The 19,614-nt window shown below is 52.1% G+C and overlaps 2 protein-coding genes across 2 annotated transcripts; one reads left to right on the top strand and one right to left on the bottom strand.

The window, feature by feature from the left end:
- Positions 1 to 275: 275 nt before the first annotated feature.
- LOC110469045 (BPI fold-containing family B member 4) lies at positions 276 to 5,425 on the top strand. The gene is made up of 10 exons (XM_021527443.2): positions 276 to 378; positions 921 to 1,395; positions 1,818 to 1,922; positions 2,377 to 2,523; positions 2,798 to 2,861; positions 3,518 to 3,578; positions 4,190 to 4,281; positions 4,359 to 4,401; positions 5,030 to 5,085; positions 5,251 to 5,425. The coding sequence occupies exons 1-9, from the start codon at positions 285 to 287 to the stop codon at positions 5,059 to 5,061; spliced, it is 1,113 nt and encodes a 370-aa protein (XP_021383118.1). The 5' UTR covers positions 276 to 284; the 3' UTR covers positions 5,062 to 5,085; positions 5,251 to 5,425.
- A 6,552-nt stretch (positions 5,426 to 11,977) lies between these two features.
- On the bottom strand, positions 11,978 to 19,612 carry CDK5RAP1 (CDK5RAP1 mitochondrial tRNA methylthiotransferase). The gene is made up of 13 exons (XM_021527444.2): positions 19,354 to 19,612; positions 18,699 to 18,802; positions 18,211 to 18,245; positions 17,458 to 17,558; positions 17,119 to 17,329; positions 16,295 to 16,415; positions 15,780 to 16,010; positions 15,426 to 15,523; positions 15,258 to 15,313; positions 15,017 to 15,147; positions 14,001 to 14,150; positions 13,460 to 13,600; positions 11,978 to 13,328 (listed from the first exon to the last, which is right to left on the bottom strand). The coding sequence occupies exons 1-13, from the start codon at positions 19,592 to 19,594 to the stop codon at positions 13,248 to 13,250; spliced, it is 1,701 nt and encodes a 566-aa protein (XP_021383119.2). The 5' UTR covers positions 19,595 to 19,612; the 3' UTR covers positions 11,978 to 13,247.
- Positions 19,613 to 19,614: the final 2 nt, after the last annotated feature.

Here is a 19,614-nt window from a genome sequence, read left to right on the forward strand (position 1 = left end):
CCCAGCTCTGCATGGGGGGAGCACAGTCAGGCGTGGAGCAGTGTGGCACTGGGCTTCAGCTGCTCCCTGATAACCAGAAGTGGGAAAAGGGGGCCGCAGGTCTGGCTGACCTCCTGGGATGAGGGCATGGTGTCTGGAGTCTGTCTGTCCAGGAGGAATCTCCCCACCACCCCAGGGTAGTGCACATGAAGGATGGAGAGCTGCACCAGTGCCCAGGCTGTCAGTACCCATGTGAAACTGGTGCTTGGGATGATGTGGTCTTCCCACAGGTGCTGTGCCAGGACATGCCACCCTTCTGGTGTCTCATCTTTCTTGGGGGCCTCCTTCCCCCCTCCCAGGGCCTCCTCAACCTGCTGAATGCAGCACAGCCCATCGGTGGTGAGTTCAGGTATTTTCTGTGTTTCCAGGGGAGAGTCACGGCACAGTCCTGTGCCATTTTGGGCTCATGGTATGTCCTTTTGCTCATCAGGGAGCTGCCTCCTGGCAGGCCTATCTCCATGAGGAACCCAGCTTTGTCCAAGGATGCTCAGGGCTCCCTTTGAGAGCTCACCAGCAGAGCACCCTAATGTGGCCAAACCAACCTTCCCTGTCAATGAAATCCCCCCAGGAGTGGAAGTCCAATCAGTAACTGGGACTCTCTTGCTGCAGGCCTGCTTAGCACTGGTCTCAGCAGTGGAAAAAGTGGGTTGCCTGGCACAGGAGCTCTTGGTGAAGGTGGGCTGCTTGGCACTGGCCTCCTGGGCAAAGGAAGTCCAAGTGGAGCAGAAAGTGGAGGTCCCCTTAGTGCAGGAAATGAGCACAGCGGAGCTGGGGTCCTTGGCACAGGCCTCCTAGGTGAGGAAGCTTGGCACAGGGAGGGTTTGGGAGAGGAGGTAAAGGTGGTAAAGGACAGGAGAGTAACAAAGTTCTGACTGTTGCAGGAGGACAACCTGGCAGCAATGGGCTGCTTGGCACAGGCATCCTTAGTGGGAAAGGCCTTGGTGCAGGCCTCCTTGGTGAAGGACTTGGCCCAAACCTCCTTGGTGAAGGACTTGGCACAGGAATCCTTGGTGAAGGACTTGGCACAGGCCTCCTTGGTGGAGAAGGACTTGGCACAGGAATCCTTGGTGGAGAAGGAGCTGGCACAGGAATCCTTGGTGGGAAAGGCCTTGCAACAGGCCTCCTTGGTGGGGAAGGACTTGCTAATGGTCTCCTTAGCAATGGCCTCCTTGGCAATAACAGCCTTCTTGGAGGGACAGGTCCGCTTGGCACAGGGCTGCTTGGAAAAGGAGGTCTCCTAGGCAATGGAAGTCTGCTTGGACTTGATGGTCTTCTGGGGGAAGCAGGAGGACTGCTGGGTGCAGCAGGAGGACTGTTGGATGGTGGAGCCTCCCAGAAGATGACACGCTTTGCCTGGTGAGTCAGAAGCCCCATGGTGGGGCTCACTGCAGGGTGGCCCATAATATCCAGGGGATCACAACCTCCCTCTCATACAAACCATCAGTCCCAGGCTTGCAGCTCACATGAGAATCTGCAGCAGGGGAAATTCCAACCAGAAATGGGAAAAATCTTACCAGTGGGAGTGGTGTGACACTGCCATGGGCAACACTGCATTGTTGGGGAATCTCCACCCACAGAGATGGCTGAAACGTAGGAGGACACAGTCTTGAGAAACCTGACCATGCTGTTTGTGGAGCGGGAATTGGTCCTTCCCCACCTTCACTTTTACCTGGGAATATCCACAGGTCAAACGATGAGCAGGAAGAGATGGGTCTGTAGGATCTGCTCCTGCTGATCCTGCCATCTCAAGGTGGGTTTGCCTTGGTGTCAACCCCCAGGCTGAAGGTGCTGAACCTCGAGAGTGCCCGAGTGTCATGGAAGGTCCTTCGTGGGTCTGAGCTTGTGCTGAACCTGTACTCAAAGCTGGTGCTCCACTTTCCAGGGTGAGTGAGGCTAAAGAGTGAGGCCATGGGGACCTGAGGGTGCTGGGGAGGATGGGACACTCCTGAGTGATGGACAAACATCCCCAAACACCGAGCAAGAGACTGGAGAGGAAAGCTGTGCTGTTGACTCCCTCTAGAACCATTTCCAGCTGTCCTCACTCCACAGACACTCAGCATCCATGGAAGCATTGAGAAAACATGTGAATATGGCTCTTGAGGACATGGTTTAGTGAACATGGTGGTGGTGCTGGGTTGATAATTTAGCTTCTTGATCTTAGAGGGAAATTCTAATCTGAACAATTCTGTATTCTGTGATCTGCTACAGGACAAGGAGCCTGAGAGAAGTCCCAGGACTGAGGCATTGTTCCAGCTAAGGCTGTGCTTGCAGCTTCACCGGTCTCTGGTGCTGCTTTGGCTTCCTCCATAACCTTCCATGCCACTTCCTATTTTCTAGGATTTTTCAGTTTCTGAGTGGATCCTCAGTAGAAGCAAACATCACATCACACATTGCCCTGACCCAGGACTCTCCCAGAGACCTTAAGCTGGTGCTTAAGGACTGCAGCAACCTCCTTGGCGGCTTCAGCGTCAACCTGCGGAAAGGGTGAGTGTGGGGTCAGCTCCTGCAAGCTGGCAGAACTTCAGTCTCAAATCTAGGTACAGATTGGCAGCATAACAAGCAGATTTTGGGATTCAGATAACAAATTCCTGAGCATCTGTAATTCCTGTTGAAGCCTGGGGGAGCTCTGGGCTTGCAGCATCTCTTACCAGAGAAGAGGAGGGGGTTCCTCTACAGAGGAGTTCAGTTTTTTCTTGATATCAAGTCCTGGGTTTTGACAACATCCCTGGTAATTTTTGTCTGTCTTTTCCCTCCCCAGCCTCTTTACCAATCTGGTGAGCAGCTTGGTGAACAAATCTCTTAAGACCCTTGTCCCTGCGCTGGTGAGTGTCTGAATATTCTTTGCTGTGAAGCTGCATTTAAGCTGCACTCAGTTCTCCTGCCAGAACTGCCTGGTAGATTTACAAACACACACAGAATCAAAGAATAGTTTGGATTGGAAAGGACCTCAAAGATTAGTTAGCTCCAATTCCCCTGCCCTTGGCAGGAACAATATCTATTATATATATAAATATGAATACATAAATAAATAAATAAATAAATATACATACATACATACATACACAATATATATTTGTGCATGCAGAGATACATGCCTGCAGCCCATAAGTGAGTTACACAAAATCACTTGATCTTCCTTCAGTCAGAATTTATTTGTTAGGAGTAATTTCAATTTCATCATATGATGTTATGGGATAATTTATACTCAGCTGATCCCTGTGGGGGTGACCAGAAGCAACAGCCCCGTTTAGAGCAAAGTGGCCTTTTAAAGGATCTTTTACCTTGTTCAGTAGAACCTGTGCCATTTTGAGAAGGGGGCTGAACAAATCATGTAGCTCTTTTTCCACGGAAGAACTGTGCTCTAGGATGAAATCAGGATGTTTCTGATTTAAATCTGTGAAAATCAAGTGGTGCTGGGGAACGAGCTGCTGCACCCACAGTGCTCTCACCAAGACTGTGTCACTTGTTGCCATTGCAGTTCTGCCCATTAGTGAACATGTGGGTCAGCATCATCAACATTAATCTGCAATTCCTCAACCGTAAGTCCTTACCTTTTCTTTCCTATATTAAATTCTAGAATGACACTGGGGGTTTGTGTGTCTCCCACCTCCACGGGCAGCAAGTGTCCTCAGGACACTGGAGCTGTGCAAGCAGGGGTCTCTGCATGGAGCAGGAGCAGCTTTTCTCTGCTGGCAAAGCTGCTGTGGGTGGCACAGTCCTGGCTCACCACCACTGCCAGATACCACAGGGGGTGTCTTATGGGTGTTTTTCTAACCAGGGCTAGACCCAAGCTGCTGGCTATGCCAGGACCGCCAGGTGCAGCCCCACAGAGCCAGAGGGTTTCCCCTCCCCAGCTCTGCTCATGTCAAACCTCACAGACAATTGCTGCTTCACTGAAAGCAGAGCTGTTCCTCCCAACATTTCCCTTGTGACAGGATCTGCGAGCTCCAGGGTAGCAACTTTCATGGGAACCCTTGAACCCCAGGGAATTTGAGATCTATAAGGAAGGACATGGCGTTTTTCCTCCTTGCTGGGCAGGACAGTGCTGTGCCAGCCTCTGCCAGATGCTCTGGGTGGGCACAGGGCTCCAGCAGGCTCAGTGCCCCCCGGACAGCTCTACCCAGCCTGGATGGCCTCTCCCTCTCCCCAGGTGTCGTCTCCTTTGGGCTTCTGGGGAAAATCTACTCTGCCCTCTCCAAACTGCCAGTGACAGCTGGGCAGTATGTGGAGCTGGATCTGCAGGTAGAGCCATGTCCCACCCCATTTTCCATTCCATGTCCCCACATTCACATGCTCTAACGCCTCCTTGTTCTTTGCAGAATTCCCCTTTCCCAAGCACCTTCATCGACTGGCTCCTTCAGAGTAAGTCCAGCCCCAGTGCTGCCACGGGGATCCCCACTGGTGTCTGTGAGCCAGAAGGGAGCAGCTGAAATGGGGGACACAGCCCTGGGTAGTGGCCAAGAGTGGGGAGGGTTCTATCATGGCAGTGCTGTGGTTGGGGTTCCTGGTCCTCAGAGATGGTCCCCAGCTCAGATATGAGCAGCTTTGCCCCTGTGCAGTGGCAGGTCTGGAATACAGTAGCAAGAGAAAGTCTGTGCATTCCTACTTGTGCCCTGCACAGCTCTGGAAAAGTCACTTCACCTCTTATAAAAGGATTTAATAATATTTGCTTAATAAGAGTGAATAATGGTCCTCAGGATGCTGCGAGGATTAATTAATATTTGCAGAAGTGATTGGAAGAGCTTTCAGCTTCATATGCATGGAAAGTTAATATATAGGGAAGGGAAGGAAGAGTTGGAAGTCTTCCCAGCTTCCCCAGAGCCGTATTCCTGAGGGCACTAAATCATCTCTGCCCATAAAGCTGGGGCCTCTCGGGCCACTGGTACATCAGGCACTGCTGAGCCTGATGCCGTGGTGGGGGCACCAGGGGACTGCCAGGCTTTGGGCACCTGGAGAAGGGAGTGCACTGACCTGGGTGTCTCTCCCCCAGCTGCAGGTGTCAATCCCAGGATAAATCCGTAGCTGCAGGACTGGCAGCACCCCGGGGTAAGGAGGATTTGCTGGTTGGGACCTGGCTCAGAGCTCTGCTGCCAACTGTGCCGGTGCCAGAACCTGGGCTGGGTGAGAAGAGTCCTGACCCTGCTACCTGGTAGTGCAGGTGACAGGGGTAGCACAGGGCTGCCTAAAATCTCAACTCTGGTATTCCCCCAGGTCCCCCTGCAGGCGATTCCCAAGGAGGAGGAGGGAAGGGATGAAAACGACTCAATAGGTGGAGAATAGACATGAAAATGGAGAAACCCAACGAAGTAAAAGACTCTTTCTTCTGCTCCACATTTCAGCCTTCTCAGATTTTAGTGTCTCTGTCCAGCCTAGAGTTATCTGTGCCAATGATAATCTGTGCCAGCAGTGAGCTATGTCGATAATTAGCCATATTGATAATTAGCTATGTCAATGATTAGCCATGCTGATGACACTGTGACTGTGGAGGCAGGAGCCCAGGTCTTGCCTGTGTCCCTCCTGGCTGTCATGGCCAAAAACTGCTTGTTATGGCACTCACTGATGCAAGGATGACTTTGAACCCCTGGTTTTCCCTCACACCCATCCCAGCTTCACTTGGGCTGGGGTTTAGGCCAGGTAATGGCTCAGCACAGAGGGGACATTCCAGGTGCTGGATGCAGACAGTCAGGCAGGGGTTTGGTCCCCTCAGGAATTTCATGAGACTGCACCAACCCAAATCCTTCTGAGAAGGGAAGAGAGGAAAGGAAAAGGGACGAATTCAATGAGCTGTAAACACTTTGCTCTCCTTCTGCTTCTTGATTGGCTTACCATTTCAAAAGGGATTTTTGCTGTTTCCAGTGATTTCATACTGTTAAAAAGAGGCAAAAAAGCCCCCAGCCTAATCCAGGCGCACACGCAGCCTATTTGTTCCCAAACAGCGACGCTTTGAACTGATCAGAGTGAATGCTATCCTGCCTTGTAATCTCCAAGTGGATTTGGACGTGCTGCATTGTGGGTGAGGTGGATTTGAGGAAGATTCACACCCTTCTGTTACTCCTTACAATAAAAATGATTTTTCTTCATCTGCATTCAGCATGTGACTTAGTTCCTTTCCAAACTGCCAAAGGATTTTTGCATTTGCAAGGATTTTGTTATTTATCTCTCCCATCAGCTACAGGAGTAACTCACATGTGAGGAATATTGAATAGGTGAGTCTGCTGGAAAGGAGGGGAGCCACAGGGGCTGCAGCCTCAGAGCCAGGCCTGAATGGAGCCCAAACCCTGCCCAGGCTGCCAGACCCCCACTCTCACAGCTTAAAGTAGCTACAGAAACATGGTCAGTGTGGCAAATAAATATTCCCCTCATTTGTATTTATGCAGATTTATTCTGCCCCTGTCCCTGAGCTGCTGGTTCTTTTAGTGTGTATTCCTGCTCCTGCCTGTTGCCAGTGAGCTGGGAGCTGTTTGACATGAACATACACATCCCTGGGGTCCCAGGAAGACAGCTGCCCCCCAGGCTGGGGCTGGCACCCCCAGGAGCCCGGGGAGAGCAGTGGCAGTAGCTCTTGGGCACAGGAGCTCGCTCCTGGCTACACTGGCATCAAGCCTCATCCTGGGGCTGGCTGTGCCACAGCCCTGGAGCAGAACAGCTGCCTGGTGAGAGGGGCCAGGGACAGAGCCCAAGCCCTGCAGCCTCCAGATCCAGCAGCACAGCACCGTGTGCCACTGACCATTTCCAAGTGTCCCCATTGGCTCTGCTGGGCATTCCTGGTGGGCAGCACCCATACCCTTCTCTGCCTCTGCCCAGAGTGGGTCCCTCTGTTCCTGCCCAGGGCCTCAGAGCCCCATCCAACAGGCACAGGGGAGTCCTGGTGCTGTTAGCTGAGAGTTTGCAGCCAGCATCCTCCTGGTAGCACGCTGCCAGGGCTCCTGCTCACATCTTCTGAGTGACTAAATGTTCCCCTGAAAACCTTGGAGGTACTCGCTGCTCCTTTCCCAAGGTAATGGTGTGGCTGAGGTGTCACCAGTGCCATAGGACCACAGCCCAGCCCCTCCTGCTGCTCCTTCACTCCCTTTACCTCACCACTGTGAGTGAGCCCGACCCCGAGCAGCCAATGCCACCCCTGCCCTGCCAATTAAAGGCAGAGGTAACAACGCTAATGAGATGTGGGCACTGGGCACATCTGGCCTGCACCCAGAGCACCTCACTCTGGCTGCAGTAACACACACACCTGGGGGCTCTGGGAATGGACCTTGGTGTGTGCTCAGAGCACAGAGATGAAGGGCAGATGCCAGGTGCCCTTTGATGACAGTGGCAGAGCTCTGCCAGACGAGGACAGGATGGGTGGCAGTGCCTGGCCCAAGCTATTGAATCATAGCACCTCATTGGGCACCTTCAGTTTCCAGTTCCAGTAAGGAAACAGAAGGAGGAGGATGAAGGAACTCGCCAAGCCCCATTCTGTGAATGATTGCAAAAAGAGGTGTAAATATTTCCTCAGTAACCCAAAATGCCAAGCCCCAAACCTCTCCAAGTGGCACAGTGCCATCAGGCTGGGTCCCACCTCTGCTGCCAGAGGCAGGGGTAGGGAGCCACTGGCCACTGGGAGCCCTGTGGGGACAGCAGCAGCACCTGCACTGCTCTGACCCACAAATATTAATAACAATGGTGCCATGGGGGATGTTCCCTGTTGCTGGCACCACCCAGCCCCAGTGTGCCAGGACAGGTGACTCTGGAACAGCTCAGATCTTTGCCAGCTCTGGCTGCAAGGGCACTGATGGGGTTTTTCCTGAGGTTCCTCTCACCCTATTGAGTTCCCCTGTGGAGGCTGGTCTGAGCCTCTCCAGGTTTCTGCACTCAATGACACCTGTCTGCTGTGCAGAGCATCCCAGGGATACTGTCAGCATTGCCACTGCTCCTGCCAGGCTCTGCTGTACTGCCTGCTGAGCATGGGATAGGGAAACCATTTCTACCAACTGTATAAGGGCTTTTCAAAATGGAGTTTGGATAAAAATAAGAAACTGTGGGAAGAATCTTCCTTTTAATGAAATGCCAGAATATTTCCCATTTTTAAAGGGAAGCTGGTCTTGGAATTGCCTCCTGTTTGGTTCTGATAGCTTCCACCAAAGCCTTCTACTATTTTTTTTTAAACTTCTTGTAGTTAAATTAGAGAAGTATGACAAAAAAAAAAAAGAAAAAAAAAAATAAAAAAAAAAGAAGGAACAGATTAAAAGACACTAAATAACCAAAAGAGAAGAGAGCACCTTGTTTAGTCTCAAAATCAGCCTTACCAAAAGTGAATCCCATTTCTGTTCCACTCACTGTCCTCATGGATGCAGGAAGGGGAGGAGGACAATCCTTTCTGGCTGTTCATTTTCACAGCAGTGTGCTGAATATTGATCACTCTCAAACCCTCTGCTGGAGGCGCTGCTGCAAATTGCCCATCCTGCAGCCACCCTAATTCCTACATGGGAACCACAGCCGGGGCAGGCGAGGGATCCCGCAATGACCTTGCTCTCTAAGTGGCAAACACATACCTGGCAGTGTCCCTGAACACCCTGACAGCTCCATTAGACATGACACTGTGCATCAGGCTGTTGTCATCCCTGTGTTTGCTCTCCAGAAATTGGACACCTTTCTCCTCCTCCTTAATGCAAGAAGTAAATGTGGGACAGCGAGGTTGAGATTTGGGTATTTTCAACACTGATGGACTTTGCTTTTGACACCCTTGGAGATATAATGAGAAAGCCCTGCCTTGTCCTTGTGCTGATAGCCCTGCCTGTCCTCAGGCTGGCCACCCTGCTTGTCCCTGTGCTGGCCACCCTCCCTGTCCCCAGGCGGGCAGTACTTCCAGCTCCACGTTCCTGGTGGCAGTAGTGGCAGCTTCCCCAGACTGGCTGCTGGGGCAGGTAGCTCAGACCCAGCAGGAACAGGGACCTGGGCAGTGGCCCCCTTGAAATAATGTGAAATAATTCCCTTTCACACTTCCTAGTGGAAGTTCTGCTGAAGGGAAAGAGCCCCTGCCAGGCACACAAAGCACAGAAAGCAGTCCTCTGTTTTTCAGATACAGCTGTCCAAAGGAATTGCAGCACCTTCGCCTCGGGGAGGCATTTTAATTACTCTATTGACTCGTGCTCCTGAGAGCCTCAGGCGTGTCAGAGCTCAGGCTGGGATCAGAGGGATGCAGAGAGACAGGGAGGGAATGCATGACCATCCCTGCCAGCCCCATGCAGCCCCACTGCTGCCCCATCACAGTCCCAGTGCCCTGCCCTGCCCACCAAGTGGTGCTGGGCCATTCCATGCTGTCTCTGACCAGCATCAGACTATCCTCATGTCTCTGATCTGTGTCTGACTGTTAAATAACTCAGCAGCAGGGAAAAAAAAGACTTGAAAAAATATCTGGAAGATATAGAGCCATTAATGAAAAACATCAGAAAATAGATATCAAGTAATGACACCACGATGAGAGCTTATTAATAGGAAAGGCTAAAGATAAAACTAATTTAAACCTGATGAGACAAGACATCTCATCTTCAGGAGAATGAGAAGTCAATAGTTGTCTGTCAGTAAAGGAAATAAATTGCTCACAAGGGAGGAGGGAAAGCCGCAGGACTGCTGGGCCCCAGAGAGCAGCAGTGCCTGTGACAGACTGTGAGCTACCCTCTGAATTCACAAACCCCACAGCTCGGAGCTGCCACTCACCACCGCTGCCTCTGTCATTGCCATGCAGGTCACAGCCCAGCTGCGCTCCGGGACGTGCATGGACATGGAGGGAGGCTGGGAGCAGACAATGCCAACCTGGGAGGGCTGCAGAGGAGCTTGGGGCTGGTCTGGGGGTGCACCAAGCAATGGCAGTGGAGAGCTCGTTGCATTTCCAGCACAGCACAGAGTTCACCATCGGCTGCAGAGGAGCCTGCAGGAGCAGCTGTACCTGCCCTGCCAGACCCCAACCACTGCCAGTTTCAGAAAGGAGTGAACTAAAGATAGAACTGGTTTTAGAAATGGAAAACAGTTTTGAAAGTTCTTTATGTTGCATTAAATCCCAAAGCTCTGTGCAAAGATCTGGCTTCAGATATGGTGATGAAAAGCTGCTGAAGGAAAACTCCCTGGACCCCCAGCCCACAGCAGTCCCAGAGCAGGGAGGAGGCCTGGTGGAATGGGCTGGCAGGCACATGGAGCCTGTCTGCTGAAGTGAAAAGCCATGAGAAAAGAGGAGGAAAGCATTTCCCCTGGCACATCCTGCCAGGCTGCTTGCATCACTCAGAGGCAATGCCTTGTCACCTGCCACCCCCTCAGCAGAGCAAGGCTCCAGCTGACCTAAAGCAAACTGTGCTTACAGGCTTCCATCAGGGAAAACATCTATCCTTCCCTCCACCAGCACTATGACATGCAGCGGGAACACAGACTGCAGAGTTCAAGGGGTTCTGGGGGAGGACATTATATACCATGGCCAGCTCTGGCACTGGGAAAAGCCTGAGTGCTCTGCCCAAGCTGCTTCAAAAGCCTTGGAGAAAGGAGCAAATTTGGGCAGGCGAATGTAGGCAGTGATGGGAATCAATTTTGAGGTTGTCCTTAGGCCAATAAAAGACAGTGCTGAGCAGGGAACAGCAGCTGTGAGCACCTGTCTGTCCCTCCACTCCCTGAGCACAGCCAAGACCTGAGGACAAACAAGTTTGTTCTCTGATGGGGGCCTGGGGAACAAAAGGGCTCTTGTTCTCCCTGACAGCGACCTTTCTGCCAGGTGAAGCTATTTGTGTGTGCGGGTGATGTCCAGCCTCACCCACACACCCTGCCAGCAGAAAGGAAAGTGCAGGCTGTGATTTACGAAATTCCGGTGTCAGGAGACACCCTCAGGGCACGGCTGCTGCTGGAAAGTAAATGTCATCCCAGCACTTCAGGTCTGTACTGGGAAACCTGATCTGCCAAAAGCCTCCTTGGGTGTTTGCCCATGGGCGTAACTGGGGCACGACTGACACAATTTCGACCTCCAGAAGGCACAGGTGTACATCAGGGAGATGGGAGATCTGGGAAGGTTCAGGGCTCTCCTCCCTGCTCAGGGTGGGAACAGAAACGTGCAAGAACACGGGGCAGGAGTTCAGCTTTCTCAACAGCTGGATTTAGGCAGCAAACCTGACAAGTGACACAAAACCCGCATCCCACCTCCAGGCCCCAAGAAAAACAACACATTCCTTCTTCCACGTAGTGCCAAAGGACTGACTCAGCCTCCAAGGTCACCGTAAGCACATCTTAATGGATGCTTTGCTGCCTTAAAACCTCGGTCTTCATTCCCGGGCCTATAAAAACTAAGGAGGCAAAGCAAATGGTGAGTGCAATAGCTCCCCGGGGAGCCCCTGCAGTGAGCATTATCACCTCCTCATCAAAATGTAAAACCCAGCTCTCCTCCTCATTAGTCTCCCGCTCTTAAAATAATGATTGTAAAACGGCCACAGCTGGCCTCAAAGCAGGATTGAGGGGGGAGGGCACTCTGTGGTCTGCATTTCCCAGTTGTAATAGATGCTCCTGGGGAGGTCAAAATGAGCAGGGAAAAGTTCGTGTCAGCCCTTTCCAGGGTGTTTGCTTGTCCCAAAATGCCTGGGAATTATGACATAGAAGATTTGCTACAGGGCAGTTAAACTAGCCCAGTGGCTTGATGAGCCAACCATCTTGGCCTCAGTGCCCATCACCTCCGAGGGCTGCTGCTTATGTATGCTGCTGCTTCCTTTGGGATTTCATCCCAAACTGCTGCCTTTTCCTGAAAGCCCCCTGATCACAGGCTCATCCTCACCGAGCAGCAGAGGTTCAGGCCTTGGTTTGTGAACCTGGGCCAAAGACACTTTCCCATGTGGAGGTAGGAGAGCAGATCAATCCTGTGTGCCTGTCAGCTCCTCAGAGCCCACACGGATTGTGCTGACTGTGCAGGTTCACTTCCAGAAGGGACTCGGTCTGAGATAATAAGCAAAATGTATTTGTTTCTTGAAGCCTAATGAATATTCAGTGAACCATGCTGTTTTCAAAGAGAAACAATTATAGCCCAGAAAGAGCTGAGCAGGAGAGGTGGCTTTCGAGCAAAACCCTTTCATGTTTATTTTAAAATTCTGCAAATTCATGTCGTGACTGCCCTGCTACCAGCTGTTCCTTCAAAACTGGTCACTGGCTAGAGCCTTTTGCAAGGATTTATTTTAATGACATTATTATCTGTATGAAAAGGGGCGATCCTTTCTCACATCTCAGTTTACTCACAAGTGCAGGTCACAGGTCCTTGTTTGAATTTCACAGAGCAGGCTGGAATGTGACACTGCGCAGCCAGGGTCAGCTGCAGGCTGATGAAAACAAGGAACTGTCAGATGCACTTGAAGAACTTACTGGCCATTTAAATCAATACAACCTCTTCTCTTGGTAAGCAAAGGGAAGGACATCCATAGATGTTTGGATTAAAAAACTGCACCCCAGGTTTTAAGAGGTCAGAGATGACCCTCGACTAGCAGCCATCTCTTCCCATGCATTCCCCAGGCCTGGAAACAAGGAAATCTTCTCCAGACAAGATCCAATCCGCTCCAGTAACAGGGTAAGGCTGCATTCCTTCAGTCCCAGACAGAACAGATTCACTGGTGCACATTGAACACCATTTTTCATTCCACAGTCCAGTGCCACATTCCAACACACAAGTGTGGTGTAGGTTCTTGCATCCCCTTTCTAAGCATTTTGCCAATATTTTGAAAGAATTAATCAATCTTCTGTTATTTCAGTTCTTTCTATCCTTTGACAGTACTCCTGCCATTCTCCAGCAGCTACTGGGGCTGTGTGTTGTAGGTACTACCAGCTTTTGCAGCTCCTAAATTCAGCTGAGCCTGTAGGAAGGAACTGCTCTGCACATCCATCTCAGCCTGGGCTCTGCCAGAGGATGTGATCACAGTGAGAGGACAGATCTGCAGCACTGTGAGGGTGGGACAACCCTCAGGGCAAGTCAAAATACACAGTCTCAGAGTAATTGGATTTTGCAAGTTCACACACAGCTTCTACCCCCTTGAACCTGCACACATCTATGAGGGGTAACTTAGCATCAAAGCAGAAATATATGTGTATTTTATTATTTTATACATAAATTTTAATATACACATGTATCTCCCTGGTTCTACCATATCTCCACCTGACCACACTTCCTTGTTTCTTCATGGAGAATATGTGCTGCTTCCATCCAGGGCAGCAGGGATCTCTCAGTGAGAAGCAGCAGCACGGGACAGGGTGGTCCGGCAGAGCGGAACTCCCCGCAAGGTCTGCGAGCTGCCAGAGGTTACCTGAAAGAAACAGCACAGGTCTTCAGCCACAGAAAGGCTGGGGAGGATCCATTCTAATTTTAGGCTCTTCTGGCAGCAGCTGCCCTGGAGAACAGCACTGTGCAAGGAAATGAGCACTGCAGGTAGGTCACCTTCACCATCACATAGTCCCCGGGCTGGGCTCTGCCTGGAGCCCTGTGCTCGGCAGCGTCCTCCAGCTCGGTGTCGGGGAAGATCACCTTGATGTTGCCGTCATTCCTCCCACACAGCTCCGAGGCAGAGCGTTTGCTGGGCTGGAAAGAGGACAGGGAACATTACCGGCATGGCAATTGCTCTGATTCATTGCTGGGCTTTATTGCCTCAGGAATTAATTGAGCACTATTGATGGAATTAAACCCACATTAACCAAGCCCTGGAACAGAGCACTGTGGCCAGAGCTGCTGGGTGACACTCACACACCAAAGCACAAATTCTGTGCTTGGCCAGACATACATCCCTAAATGATCCCATTCCCTGTGCTCAGCTCAGTGCTCTGGGAAACTCAGGCTGTCTGCTTAAGTGTGAAGAAATGGTCTTGGGAGTCTTGGGATTACAAGGGGAAAGTGAGAAGGGACGGCAGAAGTGGTGACTGCTGTGCACAGCCTCAGAGCCAGCAAGAAAGGAGGAGGAGAATTCCATTCCAGGCCCACTCACCCCTTCCACCAGCACCAGCTGGGCCTGTCCCACCAGCTCTGCGTTGGCCCTTGCAGCCTCCTCCCGGAAGGTGGCAATGAGCTGCTCCAGCCGCCGCTTCTTCTCCTCCGCGGGGACATCGTCCTGCAGCCGGTGATGCGCCCGCGTCTTCTGCACACACAGAGCCAGTGCGGGCCCTCAGCAGCCAGCCTGAGCCCAGAGCCCTGCCTGACCCCAGCCAGCTCCACTGCTCTTCCAGCAACAGCTTCCCACATTCCAGCAGCACTTCAGTTTGTATCACAAAGGAACTATTCCAGTGCCAGCCACATCCTCGTGCTCTTCACATCTTTCTTCTCTACCCTTTAGGCAGAAGGTCTGATACAGGGCACTAAGTATCAGTGAAATAGTTTTGCAGCTCCTGTGTGGGATGTGCCTGTGCCTATCTGTCCATAGACAGGCAACAGATTCTACTACTTCTAATCTATGTACTAAATAGTGATCCAAATCCTTTTGCTTCCTTACGTTTCCCAACCTTCTGTTCTCTTCCCCAAAAGTATCATACATTCTGGAGAGCACTCTAATGGAGACTTACCAACTACCCACTCTTCTCATGGAAATACCTTCTCAAAAATTCACCACATCCCTCCAGTCTTGACTGACAGACCCTTATAGCTGGGTTCCAGCCCAGCTCCATCACCACATTCCTCATCAACAAATAATGCATTTGCAGCCTCTGCTGACACAGTTACTTCCCTGCAATGACTCTAGAGCATCTGCAGAACCAGGTCACTGAGCAGTTACCAACCCTGACACTCCTACAGAGAAGCTGGAAGCCTCCCAGGCACAACAACAGCCCTTGCAGAACCACATACCCTACAAGTGTTGCCTGGGACAAACAACATCTACCAGTATACCAAGGCTTTGGGTATGATTTTAATCAGCTTTTTAAAATAATGTGTTATTGTGAGAAACAGTACTGAGGAGTTTAGGGGACACACCCAGAGATAACAGCCTTTTCCACCAAGGCCTGCACTCACCTGTCTCATGCTGTAGGCAAACAGGAAGCCGATGTTGTAGCGGACTTCCCGCAGCAAGGACACCGTCTGCAGGTGATCCTCCTCTGTCTCTCCACAGAACCCAGCAATGAAATCACTGCTCAAGCTCACTCCTGTAACACACACACAGCTGCACACTTCCCTCATGGAAGACAGGAATGCTGCACTCAGGACAGTGAGATGCAGCTGTGCCGAGTTCAGACCAAGTCAAAGGAACACACACCTGGAATAGAGTCACGCACATGGTGCACAAGTTCTAAATATGCTTCTCTTGTGTATCTGCAATGAACAGCACATGGATTTGCTAACTGGAAACCCACAACGTCAGTGAGGAGAAACCAGCAGCCCAAATCAGAAGGCGGGACACAGGGCTCCTTGTGGGGGGACTCACCCTCGCCGCATGGCCTCCAGGACTCGTGTGCTCCCACTCTGGGCTGGGAGGTGCAGGTGTTTGCAGATGTTGTGTCGCTCCTGGATGAGCTGCAGGACCTGTGGTAAGTGATCAGGAGATGTCTCAGACAGCTTAACTGTACCTGGGTGCCAAGAGAAGAGTCTTCCCTGGTTAAAAGCCAGCAAAATGCAAACCTGCCAGCTTTAGCCCCAATATCCATCTCCCAGGAGCTGCTATTCCCAGTTTGGAAACCCACATTCTCTTTGTTTGGGAAGGCAGCACAACCCCTACCTCACATTTCAGAGCTGCCTTGCTGCCTGCAAGCAGAGGCCAAGGTGTTTATTTTATACTTGCCTCATCGGGAAAATCCTTGGGGTGTGGAGAGGTGAAACGGATCCTCATTTCTGGATCAATCCTGGAGACCTGGTCCAGCAGGTGCGAGAAGCGCAAACCTCCCTGCCTGGCTTTGTAGACTGTCCTAAAGCCACGGCTGAGGCCCGGGGCAGCCACTGACTGAAACTGCACCTCAGACAGGTCTCGAAAGCTGTTGACATTCTGACCCAAAAGGGTCACTTCTTTCACTCCCTGCAAAATAAACAGAGAGGAAGAAATATAACCTGGGCAGGATAGCTGAACTGCAAGGGCAGCCGTGGTTTTACTCCAAGGAGTTTCCAACAGAAGCCCTCCCATGCCTGTCTGTCATGGAGTATTGCAAGGGGAATCCAAAAGCCACTGGTGGAACCCCACCACAACCTCATCTCTGCAGATAAAGGCAGTGACACTGGTTACAAGTACCACTGAAAACACTGTTACCAGGAACCACCCTTCTTCCCATGGCTTGGGACAGGTGGGAGGAGGCTCTGCCTCACCTGATCCGAGAGCATCCTCACTTCCTGCAGGATGGAGGCGATGGGGCGGCTCCTTTCCCGGCCTCGGGTGAAGGGCACGATGCAGTAACTGCACATGTTGTCACAGCCCCGCATGATGGACCTACCGAGAGGTAAAGCACAGAGAGAGTCACACCACCCCCCTCCAGAACCATCCATACTGCATCCTCTCAGGATGAGCCCAACACTGCTGCCTGCAGCCAGCTCCACACACAGACCATCCACACTGGATTCAGCTTGAACTGAGCTAACACCTCCAGCTGGAAAGAACTAATGAGGCACAAACTGCCACTGCAGCCTGGCAGTGATCAAAGACCCTTCTACATCCCAGTCCTGCAGAAAGTGATACTGTCCTTCCATACACTACAGCCACACTGAGCAGAGTCTGATTTCATGTCTTGAAAATGTTATCACCAAAACTGAACAATCAGAAGTTATAATGTGTGGAGCATTAGAAGAAGGAATAGCAGAACTGGGGGCAGGGCACCACAGAAGGCAGGGGATGAGAGAGGCATGGATTTCAGGAAGGCACAGAAATCACTCAATGCAGCATCAGGCTGAGAGTCAGCATTCCCAAAGGAGAGGAAATCCACAACAGCTGGAGCTTAGGGCATGTTCTCCAGGGCTCAGTCACACAGCAAAGCAACAGCAAACACACGCACACACATATGTATGTGTACACACACTGGGACAATCAGTGCAGCCAGGGATGGTAGCTGCTAGGCAGCTGCTGTCACTGACACGTCTACTCTGCACAGATTTCCAAACCAGAGCCACAGAAACAAGCACAGGGAAAAGGTACTCACACAAATGCTGTCGTGCCACCTGCACTAGTCTGGACAGGCAGAATGTCAGCATAGGTCTCATCTAGGGACAGCAGGACATTGGCAGCTTGCTGGCCAGACTCTGCCACTGCCAGCAGCCGGGGAAGGTCACGGTAGGCATCAGGGCCTGCCACGATATCGACCAGCTTCTCCCTGTGCAGAATCTCCTCCTTAAGCCTCTCCGCCATGCATCCTGCCAACAAAGGAGATCCTCCTGAGGCAGTGCCTGCCCCCCGTTGCTCCCCGCAGCCCTTCCCAGCTGCTTTCTCCCCAGGCAAAGGCGGCTGCTGCCCGTGGGACTCGGGGATGGCCCGGCCGTACCCAGGATCCCGACGCGGAGCGCAGCGCGAGCCCGGGGCCGCCGCGCCTTCAGCGCCCGGAGGTGCCGCAGCCGGCTCCAGACGGCCTGCTCCGCCTTCTCCCTGCGGGCCAGGACAGCGGGCTGCTCCGGCTGCGGCTCCGCAGAGCCCAGCCCCAGCGGCCCTAAGCTTGTGAGGGCAATCAGCTAAAGGCAGGGGATCGAGCGGCACCGGGGAGTGCCCTTTGTGGGGTGGGGATTGTCCTGTCTCTGTCTTATCTGCGAGCACTTTGCCAGTGGAGAGCATCTCCACTGCAGAAATACTTTAGGGACTAAGCTCTTGGAGTGAAAAAGTGCCTTGGCCACACTACAGGGTACCCTGCATTTGGTGTCTTCTGCATTCAGAAAAAAACAAGGAAAGTTCCCTTTATATCAACTTGTCCCTAAATGTATTTCTCACATTTTTTAAGTACACTGTACTAGAGAGTTGCTTCAAGAGTAGACTATTTAAACAGAAAATCAGTAATTGTGCAGGTCTCTCACTGCCCATGGCATATATACAGAGATTACATTACCAAAGAATTTCTCCCTACCCAGAGAAGCAATTCATAGCACACTTAATGTTGCAAATCATAACACCAGCCAGCCCCAGCCTCAACTAAATATCCAGTTTCACACCTGCACACTCCTTTCCTCATGCAACAACTTTATTGCCTTGGTTTTCAAATGGCAATTCCTTAAAAACTGTCCCAAACCAGTTACAAACATCTCCTTACCTCACGGAACAGGTGACAAGAAGAACCACATCTGCCTAAATCAAAAGCAACAAAAAGAGAAGGATCTATAAAAACCAAACAATAAGTCCTCATGCCCTGCCCAGGTAACCTGAAGAGGTAGACTACAAAGCTCACTTAACTCAGGGAAAAAGACCCAAGTACACAGCAGGTTTCAACAAAAAGAGTTGCAAGAAAGAAACAGAAGACAAGCACAGTCTTCACTAAATGGTAAAAGTAAACCCAAAGATGACACAGGAGGATCCTGCTGTGTCTAATCCCTCTCCAACTGAGATGGAGCCCAGTAGTTTAAAGAAAAAAGACAACCCACAGCTTTCTAGCACACTTGTTAAGCAGTTCCCTTCACAGAACTCAGGCTGCAAAACTCCTAACATCCCACAGGGCTGCACTCCAGAGAAAAGCTGGGACTTGCATGCACAGGCAGGGCATGAGGGCTGTGCTCCAGGAGAGCTGCCAAGGAGCTGCCTTACCTCCTCCAGCTCCTTTGTCCTGGCATAGCCATTCTTCTGCAGGATGGCCCAGACGATCTCGGTGTCACTGACGTTCATCTGGCAGCCGTAGGTCTCCAGGTACACTGCAACAAAGGCCGTGTGATGCAGGAGCCTGCTCAGCTCCCATCCACAACCCCTCCCATGCCCCCCTCTGCAGGAACAAGCCCTCAACCCCACCGCTGGAGTCAGGGAAGCACCACAAAAACTGCCTGCACCTGTAGTCCACAAAGGATAAACTGAAGGGCAGGCTCTGGGAAACCTTCTGTTGCTGTGACCAGCAGCAGCTCTGTCCTTAGTGAAATACAACATTTAGGACAATGAACATCACCCCATCATGGCAACACAGCCCCGCAGGGGCTGCCACAGCCCCACGGACAGCGCATCACACGCTGTGGGCAGATGCCAGAGCAAACTGCTCTCTGCCCAGCTCTATGATGGAAGAACACACACGACGTCGCAGCCAAGGACTAAACTCCTTCTAGCGTCAAAACCCCTCAAAAGCTCCCAGACAACCCATTTTCCCCACTCTGCTCCGGCTGTGAAACACCTTACGGCCGCCCTTGACCCGGCAGAGAAAGCCAGAGCAGCGGGGTTCGGCTGACCCCAACAGCTCCAGCCCCGAAGACCCACAGACCTTTCGGGGCCCCGGGGGTAGAGCCCGGCTCAGGCGGCAGCTCTGGCGGCGGCCCCGGCTGCCCCGCGGCAGCTGCCCTCAGGAAGTGCCGCAGGTCGGGCCCCGCAGGCAGCGCGAAGCCGCGCCACACCGGCCGCTGTCCCGGCCCGCGGCGCGCCCAGAGGGCGGCCCCGGTACGGGGAACGGCCCCGGGCGGGCGGAGCAGCCCCGCCGCCCGCAGCGCACGGGCCCCGGGCAGCATGGCCGCGGCCGGGGGGCGCT

Source organism: Lonchura striata, chromosome 17 (assembly GCF_046129695.1).
Source record: "Lonchura striata isolate bLonStr1 chromosome 17, bLonStr1.mat, whole genome shotgun sequence".
Classification (NCBI taxonomy): Eukaryota; Metazoa; Chordata; class Aves; order Passeriformes; family Estrildidae; genus Lonchura; species Lonchura striata.

Excerpts from the sequence above, each read along its gene's own strand:
- CDK5RAP1 (XM_021527444.2), bottom strand. The coding sequence starts at position 19,594 with ATGCTGCCCGGGGCCCGTGCGCTGCGGGCGGCGGGGCTGCTCCGCCCG. Across the intron at positions 16,011-16,294 it reads TGAGGATGCTCTCGGATCAG|GGAGTGAAAGAAGTGACCCT; the intron begins GTGAGGCAGAGC and ends TTTATTTTGCAG. Across the intron at positions 14,151-15,016 it reads TTGCCTACAGCATGAGACAG|AAGACGCGGGCGCATCACCG; the intron begins GTGAGTGCAGGC and ends CTGTGTGTGCAG.
- LOC110469045 (XM_021527443.2), top strand. The coding sequence starts at position 285 with ATGCCACCCTTCTGGTGTCTCATCTTTCTTGGGGGCCTCCTTCCCCCC. Across the intron at positions 2,524-2,797 it reads AGCGTCAACCTGCGGAAAGG|CCTCTTTACCAATCTGGTGA; the intron begins GTGAGTGTGGGG and ends TTCCCTCCCCAG. Across the intron at positions 3,579-4,189 it reads TAATCTGCAATTCCTCAACC|GTGTCGTCTCCTTTGGGCTT; the intron begins GTAAGTCCTTAC and ends CCCTCTCCCCAG.